Source organism: Colobus angolensis, unplaced genomic scaffold, assembly GCF_000951035.1.
Source record: "Colobus angolensis palliatus isolate OR3802 unplaced genomic scaffold, Cang.pa_1.0 Scaffold199, whole genome shotgun sequence".
In the NCBI taxonomy this organism is placed as follows: domain Eukaryota; kingdom Metazoa; phylum Chordata; class Mammalia; order Primates; family Cercopithecidae; genus Colobus; species Colobus angolensis.
Genome location: NW_012115143.1, coordinates 335010 through 346246, shown reverse-complemented (window position 1 = coordinate 346246; position 11237 = coordinate 335010). Strand labels below are relative to the sequence as shown.

At 46.1% G+C, this 11237-nt stretch overlaps 1 protein-coding gene across 3 annotated transcripts in view; it reads right to left on the bottom strand.

Annotated features, from left to right (window-relative positions):
- The window catches only part of CAPN3 (calpain 3, (p94)), a 56067-nt gene extending 46923 nt beyond the window's left edge, over window positions 1–9144 (bottom strand). For all 3 annotated transcript variants that reach the window (XM_011941107.1, XM_011941108.1, XM_011941109.1), the window contains exon 1: window positions 8384–9144. In XM_011941107.1, the coding sequence (XP_011796497.1) occupies window positions 8384–8692 (309 nt within the window). In that variant the 5' untranslated portion in view covers window positions 8693–9144. The remainder of the gene's footprint in view (window positions 1–8383) is intronic.
- Between the last annotated feature and the right edge of the window lie 2093 nt (window positions 9145–11237).

Genomic DNA, 11237 nt, shown 5'->3' with positions numbered 1-11237 from the left:
AATAGGGAGGATTTCCCATACAGGGAAAATCAGCTGACTCTATTTCACTGTCTTTTGGGTCACAGCCAGAGAAAATATACTACATTTGCATCTGGAAATGTTCTAGTTAGAAATAAGGATGAATGTTCAGACTGTGAAAGTTACAAGCTGTAGGTTACTGAAGGAGATGGAGCCATCCTTTTCCCTTTAAAACCTTTGTATCAGGAAAGAAAGCCATCCATCTGGAAAGGCTGAAAGTAGTTCCCATTTTTTGGTCCTATGATCTCTGGGGTATTTTAAAAATAGCAGTTTTTATACTATATTCCTGGTGTTCTGGAGCATATAATACACTTCTGAAAGTTCTGATGGTGATTGTTTAAATTTGAAGGTTGAATGAAAATGGAAAAGTACGTGTCAGCTCCTCTCGAGCAGAATGCTTCCTGAGGCACTAGGCTTCCTTGTGAATTAGTCTTGACACCACTCCATAGCCTCTGAGAGGGCAGAGCCTCTCATTCCCACCACAGTTCAGCCGGTTCCTAGCAGCTCCCTTCTGTGTGCTTCTCTCTCCACACACTCCTGTGCTTTCCACATTCTGACTTCTGAATGTTGGCTCACCCCTGCTTGTGTAAACCAAAATAGGAACCTCCACCCTCTACCAAGTCACTTGCCTCAGAAGTTTCACAAGCACTTGGAAAGAATTCTGTGAGGGAGGCCAGGTGAAGTGCCTCATGCCTATAATCCCGGCACTTTGGGAGGCTGAGGCAGGTGGATCACTTGGAGTCAGGAGTTCGAGACCAGCCTGATCAATATGTGAAACCCCGTCTCTACTAAAAATACGAAAATTAGCCAGGCGTGGTGGCACATGTCTGTAGTCCCAGTTACTAGAGAGGCTAAGGTGGGAGGACTGCTTGAACTCGGGAGGCAGAGGTTGCAGTGAGCCGAGCTGGAGCCACTGCACTCCAGCCTGGGCAACAGAGCAAGACTCTGTCTCCAAAAAAAGAATTCTGTGAGGGTCGGGTTGTGGAGAGGAAGAACACCAGGTGGGGGGTCGTCATGAGCCCCTCCTTCTCGTAAGTAAACGGGCAGGTGTTTTCCTTTGTTTTCTTCCTAGAAAACAATCATATTTAATTCTCCTTCCCCCACCCCAGAGATTATTGTAATTCTGTAATTACAATAATCTTTCTAAGGTTATTCTTAGAGGTTTTCCTTGAGAAGAGAGAAGATGTTTCTGCCATGTTAAGGGTTCAGAAAGTGAGCACATTTGGCGAAATAAGTTTAAAGACTCAACAATAATTCCATAGTAGTAAGAAGATCTACCCTGAAGAATGTCATACTTTTTTTTTCTCCTGGTGTAACAGCCCTGGCACAAGGAAGAAGTTGGCTCTGCCTGGATGCCGAGGACGCTGGGAAGCGGCAAGAGACCAGGTCATATAGAAAGCATCAAAAACCAGCCAGTGTGGCTGGGTCTATGTTGATAGACAGCATGGAAGAAAGAAGGAGCCTGGGAAAAGGAATAGGTTGGGGATGGCAGGGCTGTGAGTTAGATGGGAAGGGACTCTTTGTCTTATTTTTTCCATTCTGAATGCTTTTCTCCCTCACATTTTACATTTCACAATTTCCCTCACATTTCTGAATTTCTCTCACATCTCTGAAACTGTGATGCAACTTACATTAGAAAGCTTCCTTCTACTGCACTCAGCTGGGTGATGGTCATGACCTTCCATGGATACCCTCTGATAAGGTCAAGAAAGTACTAGTATTGAGAATCTTCTAGACATGGGAAAATAAGGTTCATGATGAATTACAGCTTGGGAAACTTACCTAAACTCTATCCTTAAAATGAGCCTAATACAAGAGATTTTTGTGTACCAGAATACAAGGAATAAAGTCATCTGTTCCAAGGATTAAGGGGCTGCTGCTGTCTGTCTGGGAAAGAGGCTTCCACAGGTCCAGGTGTTGGCGGAGGCAACTACTGGCCCCAGGAGTGAGGAAGAGCAGGGCTAAGGGTGAGGTTGGACTACTGGGCAAAGCATGGCTGGATATGGGTATGATAGTAATACCTTGCAAGAAGAAAGGCAAACAGTAGAGAAATATGGGTGAAGTGGAGACCCAGCTCTGAGCTGGTAATGGGTGGGGCCCTGTAATTATCAGGTGAGATAGAGAGGTGAGGACAGGAGTTGAGGGAAAGAGGTGGGTTAGGCAACCCATAGCTGGAGCTCCAGCCACCACCAGCAAATGAAAAGGCACTGGATCTTGAGTTAAGTGGGAAGGTGACAAGCTCCCCCAACTCCCAACAGCTAATAGAAGAGTTAAGCAGAAGATTGTGATGAGAAACTGCAGGGCCCAGCTATCAGCCCCAGGAGCTTGGAGGACGGTGGAAGAAGCGAGAACAGGATTTCCTAGGGAAAGAGCTGGAGGATAAGCTGGAGGTGGCTGTATATCAATGATGCAGTTTTGACTCCAATTCAGGGCTGTGAACTGGAGACCCAACCAGAAATAACCTCTCCTAGCAGAGCCAAGAAACACTGAGACCATGAGACCATGATTCAGGTCTGTTTAACCTGAAGTCTGGGTTGTTTCAAGTTTAACCTGAAGTCTGGGTTAATCCAGCTCCTAAATAGGGTGGGCCCTTCCTTCTCCAAGCTCTAGGTTAGGGTGGGTCTGGAATAACATGGAATTTACAGAAAGGTGACTCCACCTAGCACCAGAGACAGAGGGAAGCTCAGGAACCTCACTGTTGTCAGGGTCCACTGCTGGAGGCCCTGGCCAGCTGAGCTGATGGTGCAGGGCAGGGCACTGTGGAGCAATTCTGCGATCCCACGTTACCAAGGGTGAGGAGGGGACCAGATCCTGCATCACAAGGTCCTGCAACTGGCCCTTCACTTCTCATTCCTCCAAAAGAAGCAGGGATCTAGGCTGCCCCTGATTTGGGGATTGCAGGAGATCAGAGAGAAGTAGCTTAAGAACTCCACCTGGCATGACTGAGGTGCAAGCATGGGAAAAAGGAAGCCCTTGCTCACCATGTTGGTCTCGGTGGGGCTTCAAAGCTAATCACTGAGCAAGTGGCCAAGTTCCCAGACAAGAGTGACCCTCTTTTGTCGTCGCCTTCCTGGCTCTATGATACACTCAGATTTTCACAACCAAACGTACATTTGATATTTGATGTAGACAACTGGAATTGCCCTAAAGGACAAGCAGTCCCCTGCTCATGAGGAGAGCATTCACACACACATCCTCCAGCTGAGATGGATGGATGCATTTAGACCAGGCATGAAGTACTCAAATACATTGCTGTGGTTAATAACAGACACAAATTAAGCTGGAAAAATATTTATGATGTTGCCACTTTTAAGAGACTGCACAGCTGCTTGTAGGCAGTAATAAGAGCAGTCTATGTTTACTGAGCACATGCCCATGTGCTGGTCATAAGCCTTTAGCCTGCATTAACTCATTTAATCCTCAATTATGAGATGGGTTCTTTTATTATGGTTGCTCTCCATTTTTCATATGGAGAACCTGTGGCAAAATGAAGGTATGTGACCAAGATTACCTAAGCATTAAGCAGCAGGCCAAGACTTGAACATAGGTTATCTGACCTCAGAGCCTGGGCTCTTAGCCACTGTGCCATTCCATCTCCAACTTACAGAGGCTGCTGCTTTCAGAGGCTACCCCTGGGTGTCACTCAATACCTGTTGTGTCTTCAGGAGACCCAATAAATGACACCTTATTTCCATGCATGCCTGAGTTTTGAGCCAATAAAGGAATGCTACAAAAGTACAGGGCAGGTGGGAATCCAAAATCCTACATTTATTGTTTAATAAAAATGGATATTGACAGCTAAATCTCAGAATTAGATAGATTGGGGGCTCTAGAGCCAGATTGTGTGGGTTTAAATCCCAGCCCCAACCTTCACTAACTGGGAGATCTGGAGAATCCCTCTGAGACTCAGTTCCCTCCTTTGTAAAGTGGGACAATAATGGTACTTCCTTACAGGATTGTTGTGAAGATTAAATGAATTAACACATGGAAAGCACTTAGTTACTGGCATGTGGTGAGTTCTCACTCAAGATTAGCGATTATCTTTACTATTAACTATACATTACCAGGTGGCCCAGGGACTCCTGCATGACTCCCCATGGGGTCTTGCCTCCAGAAAACTTGCTGCAAGGAGGGCAGAAAGCAGAAGTCACGCTTCTTGCAGGCAGCTTGCTTCCCAGAGAAAGACGGAAGCCAAGAACTGGGCTTTACAGGTAAAGTTCTCTTTACAAACCCACCATGAGAAGAAGAGAGGCCAGGATTGTGGTGCAATTGAACCTTCCACCCCACGGAATGAAACATGACCTGCCCTCCCATCCCCAACCTATCCCTAGTGTATTGGGCACCAGCATCCCAGAAGCCCTGTTCTAGAGGCCATGCTATTCTGCCCTGGGATCTGTCATCAAGAAAACTTGCCTTAACAGTTGGGAAGTGTTGAATAATTTGTTTGCTTTCTGATCCTAGAAATAGATCATATAAGGAAAGGCTAGAGGAATCAGATTGTTTGGCCGGGAAACTCAAGGCATGATGCTCCTGAGGAAGAAAGGCTGTGAGGTAGCTGTCAGGCCTCTGAGCCCAAGATAAGCCATCATATACCCTGTGACCTGCACATATACATCCAGATGGCCTGAAGCAACTTAAGATCCATAAAAGAAGTGCAAATAGCCTTAACTGATGACATTCCACCATTGTGATTTGTTCCTGCCCTACCCCTAACTGATAGGATATATTCTCCCCGGACCCTTAAGAAGGTACTTTGTAATATTCTCCCCCACCCTTAAGAAGGTACTTTGTAATATTCTCCCCACCCTTTAAAATGTACTTTGTACATCTATCCCAAACCTATAAGAACTAATGATAATCTCGCCACCCTTTGCTGACTCCTTTTTTGGACTCAGCCCGCCTGCACCCAGGTGAAATAAAACAGCCTTGTTGCTCACACAAAGTCTGTTTGGTGGTCTCTTCACACAGATGCATGTGACAGTAGCACTGGTAAGTGAGAGAAGAGATTACAGCTGTGCTGGGAACAGTTGGCCAGAGCCTGTTTTCTTTTAAGAGGGAAAGGCTGAAAGTGTAGCATGCTATTTTAACTAGAATTATAGTTGGCCAGGAATAATTCTCCCTTTATCATTATCATCATAATTATCACTGTAATTATAATAAATAATACTTGATGGTTGAAAAAAAATTCAGATTGGTTTCCAAAGGTTCTGTGCCTTAGACAGAAAAAAGCAGGAAGGCCTTTACTTACCTGCGTGGTGCTTTTCCTGATAGGACACAGTCTTTTCAGACTGCTCAGGGCTGGCAAAGGTCACTACATCTGAAGAAGTTAATGGAGAACTGATGTCTCCAAGAAGTGCTTTACAGTCAGAAAGTTCTGGAGTCATTTCAGTTTTTCAGTTTCAAGTCAACTTGGGTGGCTGTAGATACGTCATTTGCCCTTTCTGGGCCTTAATCACTTCACCTGTAAAGCAAGGACACTGGACCACCTCTCCAAGAATCATTCCAACTCTGACCATCTCTAATTTTATATTTCTTATTTATACTAGTGAACCCAATGGGCAGTGTTCCTGAGATCTCAACCCCAGGGGAACATGTGGGCATTTTACCGAAGAATGGCCTTTGCTATCTGGTCCTTTAGTGACTCAAACAGTCGAAGATCCAGGATCCTTGTTTTTGGTGATAGTGGTGGTGGGGGCAAAATTTAGAACAGACAGGTTTTCTGCACCCCTCATTTCAAATATGGACACTGCCCAATCTAGTACTTAGAGCATAACAGGCCCTTAAAGCATTTTTATTAATTTGTAAGTCTAGCTTGTGACTCAAGTTCACCAATGATTTCACTGAAAACAGTATTTGTAGGTTTTAATTTTACCCATTCTGAGAAAGGGCTTTTATTTTTTTAAACTTTTTTTTTATAGAGATAGGGTCTCACTATGTTGCCCAGGCTGGTCTCCAACTCCTGAGCTCAAGTGATGCTCCCACCTCTGCCTCCCAAAGTGCTGGGATTACAGGCATACGCCACCATGTCTGGCCCAAGAAAGGGTTTTTAAGAACTCCCTGCCTGGGAACGCAGGACTATCCTGTCTCATCCGTCAAGGCCCTCCGGCATGGGTTTTCATTCACCAGCATCAGCTGAGTACCCACTATGGGACTGGCCTGAACTTGGTGAGGGGGCCTCAAAGATGAACAGGAAGGGTCTCTGCTCTCAGTGAGAGGAAAACAGTCATGAGAAAGATTGAAGGAAGTGACACCTGAGCAGAGTTTCAGACAGGAACAAAAAGTGCATGCCAGGCAGACAGACAGCATGAGCAAAGGCCTCCAGTGCAAGAAGACTTAGAACCACAGAGCAGCTAAATGTCCAAGCACTGCTGGTGTGTCAGGATCTGGGAAAAGAGGATGGAGATGGGCCTGGATAGGTAGGCAGGGACCAGCTGAGAAGGGCCTATGGCTTGGCTAAGGAGTTTGGATTTGTCCTGAAGGCAGTGGGGGATTTGTCCTGAAGGCAGCTGAGAGAGGGATGTCACTGAAGATATTTCAGCAGGGGGTTATGACATGTCCAACTACTTTGATAGCAGAACAGTGTTATCTTCTAAACTGAAAGCCTTCAGGACAGTTATGGGCCTTACCATAGAACCGAGAAGAGCCCCTATGGAATACACGGGTTGTGGAGTATTCCACCTCAGGTTTGTTGTTGTTGTTGTTGTTTGAGACTGGGTCTCAGTCCTGTCACCCAGCCTGGAGTGCAGTGGTGTGATCTCAGCTCACTGCTGCCTCGACTTCGTGAGTTCAAGTTATCTTCCCACCTCAGCCTCCAAGCAGGGAGGACCACAGGCATATGCCACCATGCCTGGATAATTTTTTGAATGTTTAGTACAAAAGAGATAGATTTTTGCCCCGTTGCCCAGGCTGGTCTCAAACTCTTGGGCTCAAGCAATCCTCCAGCCTGGGCCTCCCAAAATGCTGGGATTACAGGCATCAGCCACCACGCCTGGCCCATCTTAGGTTAAAGAAAAACATGACTAAGGAATAGTATCAGGTCTCAGCTTGCCATCGTTTCCTCAGGAAGGGTTTCTCTCCCTGGACCAGGTTAGCTCTCCTTGCCACATGATCCTGTGGCACCCAGAACATCGTCTCCTGACAACGTCACTCTTGTTCAATGCCCATCTTCCCTTCAGGACCCTAGGTTCCAAGACAGCTTGGATTTTGGTTTGTCTTACTCACTGCTGTCTCCCCAGTTGCTTGCCCAGTGCTGGCACTAGTAGATGCTCAATAAATATTTCTTGAATGAAGAACAAGAGTCAGCCGGGCGCGGTGGCTCAAGCCTGTAATCCCAGCACTTTGGGAGGCCGAGACGGGCAGATCACGAGGTCAGGAGACCGAGACCATCCTGGCTAACACTGTGAAACCCCGTCTCTACTAAAAAATACAAAAAGCTAGCCAGGCGAGGTGGCGGGCGCCTGTAGTCCCAGCTACTCGGGAGGCTGAGGCAGGAGAATGGCGTAAACCTGGGAGGTGGAGCTTGCAGTGAGCTGAGATCTGGCCACTGCACTCCAGCCCGGGCGACAGAGCAAGACTCCGTCTCAAAAAAAAAAAAAAAAAAAAAGGAACAAGAGTCACACTGGAGGGATGATCTGAGAGGTGAGCCAGGGGAATGTGATTTCCCTCCTGGTGATCACTATAAATGAAACCCAGAGGCTGGGAGCGTTTCCTAAAAGAGAAAGTTTTAATCCGGGCTCTGTCATGTGCCCACTGGATATATTTCACTCTGGTGTGCCTTGACTCCTCGCTTATGAGGTGCGGTAGGTGGACAAAAGCGATTGCTAGGTCTCTCTCTCTAACCCCAACATTTTATGCATGAAAAAATATTCCTTGCCTATGACTCTCTTCTTTCTAGGGTTGCTATGTTTCGGAAAGATATGGCCACTGGTAAATTAAAGAAGAATAATATGATTTTAGCCAGAGAAACCAAAGTAATCTGACAAAGATGAAAGGTATTTAAAATGAAAGGGTAGATCTGGGCTGTCTGGAATTTGTTCTGAGGAAGGAAAATTTTTACAGGATGAATTAAACTGAGTTCCAACCACTTTTATAAAAAGCAAGATTTTTTTTTTTCAGAGAGAAAGAGTCAGAGCATGAGAATCAGCCCTACCTCCCCCGCTCTCCCTCTGGATTTTGCTGAGATTTGGTGAAATATCTGAGACCTGTTCCTCTCCTCCCTGCTTCACACTTAAGGACAGAGCCCAGCAGAATTGCTGCCAGGATCCTTCCCCCATTGCCCATGTGCACAGCTGAGCTGCCGGAGGTGCTGAGTGGGAGGACTCCTCCGTGGGGGGAAAGCCCAGCCAGTAAGCAGGAAGTTACTCACCGGAGGTCTCTTCCAGATGAACTGGATGGGGAACTTCTGGCTATAAAAGAGAGAGGTCTCATCCGGTGGGAACTCAGGGTCCACATAAAGAACTTTCTTTTCTAGACATTTCTTGTGAAGCTGCTCAAATGTCTTCTCTTTCACTCCGATAATAGGAAAATTGCGGCTGATGATGGCTGAATAGATGCCACTTGGGTTTCCACCCCCAGCCTCGGTGGTCTTGCTCTGGGCCGGGTGAGGAACTGGCCCTGGGGACCTTGGCTCAGCCGCTGTCCTTGGAGCCACAGATGCACTAATGACGGTCGGCATGGCTAGTGGCTTTGGAAGAAAAAGCTTTTTAAAGAAAACAAGATACAGCTACCTTCAAGGAAAGGAAGCAACTGCAAAGGGGAAGTTGGAGTAATTCTGTCATCTGAGAGAAAAGTGTCCACATCCAGTTCGAAGTTGAAAGCCCATCAGAAGGTCGTACAGGTTATGTCCATCTTAAAAACCGAGCTGTGATTCTGAAGCCATAAGTTCTCCTGAGAAATGAGTGCTAAAGGATTTCTGAAGCAATGTTGACCTGGGGTCTCCTACCAGCAGCATGCATGCCAGAGGGAGACAGAAAGAGTGTGAGGGTTGTGTTTCAGTGGCCTGAAGATGCTTGAGCCAGGAAAACTAAAAATAGATGTGAAGAAACACTGTGAGTATGAGAGCTAGAGAGACTGCATGCTAGAGAGAGGAGCACCTGGCTAGGGACATCTCTGTTGCCATGAAGTGCTGGTGTTGTCAGAAAATGAAAAGGGAGTATCTGAGTAAGGTGAACACTGGAAAGAAGCTGAGAACTGCTGACATGTTATTGAGTAGGCAGTTATACAGACCACCCAACTACTGGCCACCAAATGAATGGAAAACAATATTGCAAAAAAGCTAGTTAGGGTGAACGAGAGGTACTGAATTCTAGGAAAATATTCTGTGAATTTTAGAGAACATGATTTTTAGTCCTAAAATTTTAGGATATCAGAACATTATTCAATGTTAGATTTGGCATCTTTTCTAGAATGTTCTTGGGTCAACGTTTATTGGAAATGTCTGCATGGAAAATGCTACTCAGCAGAGTCCTTGGTTGAGAAAATCCCTGTCTGTACCTGCATACTTGACCTTGCCACCTCTTGTCTCTTCCCATCCCTAAAATAAACACTGGGACTGAATCTGCTATAAAAAGTGCACCTGCAGGGCGCGGGGGCTCACATCTGTAATCTCAGCACTTTGGGAGGCCGAGGCGGGTGGATCACATGAGGTCAGGAGTTCGAGATCAGCCTGGCCAACAACAGTGAAACCAGTGAAAACACAAAAATAAGACAGGCGTGGTGGTGGGTGCCTGTAATCCCAGCTACTTGGGAGGCTGAGACAGAAGAATCGCTTGAACCCAGGAGGCAGAGGTTGGAGTGAACCCAGATTGCGCCACTGCACTCCAGCCTGGGTGACAGAACGAGACTCCATCTTAAAAAAAAAAGTGCACCTGAGCACAGTAAATCCCCAATGTCATCAATAGGTTCTAGTAAGCTTGTTTTGGTTAAAGTCACAGTTTACAAGAACCTATCAACGATGTTAAGTGAGGACTTACTGTACAGGTTACATGTTGACTCATTCAGCCATGCCACATTAGGCATCTGAGACAGAAGCTGGAATTGGATACTGAACCAGACTGCCTGTCAAGCCCTGGGATGTCACACCTGGTTTTAGGGCTCTTAGATGACAGCATAAGTGGCTCTGGGGAAGGAAAGTGCCGGCCTGGCCTCCACCTTGTCTTCTACCCACAATAGCTGCTCCCTGGCCTGTAAGGAGATGACCACATTTCAAGTATGGCAGAGTGGAGGCATGTCCTAGGCTGTAGTCATGCCTGTTCCTATGCGACCAGTCTCAATAATCCAAGATTAGAGGCTACGGAAGAAGGTGGGAAGTGACAGGTAAAATAGGGAGTACTATCAGCCTCCTGATCCCTGGGATTGTGGCATTGAAGAACTCTTCTGTCTGGGCTTGCAGGAACCATCAGCCTAGCCATCTGTTCCTCCAGGAAAACGCCCAGGGCTCTTTACTAGTCTTGGAGAGGCAGAATAGAGGACAGCGGTCTCTGGTGGCTGACCACCTCGGTTCAGATTCTAGGTTGGCCCTTTACTGGCTGTGCCTGTGTAACTTTGGGTGAGTTATTTCTTCCTTTCTGTCTCAGATTTCTCACCTATAAAATAGGTACAATTATAGTCATTCTGTTATCAGGTTTTTATAACAATTAAATAATTTATGTAATACATTTAACATAGTGCCAGGATTTTGTTAAGCACTCAATAAATGGTGTTGTTAGAGAAGACCTGAATTTAATATTACTTTGGAGTTAGATCAGGTTGAATGACAACATTCACTCACTGATGCAAATCAGCATTCACTCAATGGGCATTAACGGAATATCTGCTATGTGGACAGCACAGGAATAGGTATAATCTGCCAGGCTCATGTGGTATGCAGCACCTCCAGTCAGAGGCTGGCCTATCTGCCTGCACTAAAAAGACTGACTTCCACCCTCAAAGTCACCAATGGCACAGACAGCAAAGGTTGGGTTTCCTTCCCCCACTGTCGTAAGTTTGGGTCCCAGCCTAGCATTCTATCCCACCCTGAAATTCACAGCACTGACCCACACTTTATTGTTTTTGCTTGTTTAACTTCCCGTTTGCCTGTAAGACCGTGGAGCTGGGAAGTGGGTTCCCATTTCTCTCTCAGGTTTAGATATATTGAAGGCCCTTAATAAATATGTGTTATGTATCTGGTGAATGAACTTTTCCTATGCAAAGAGAAATTTCTTACACTTCTGGCTTTGCCA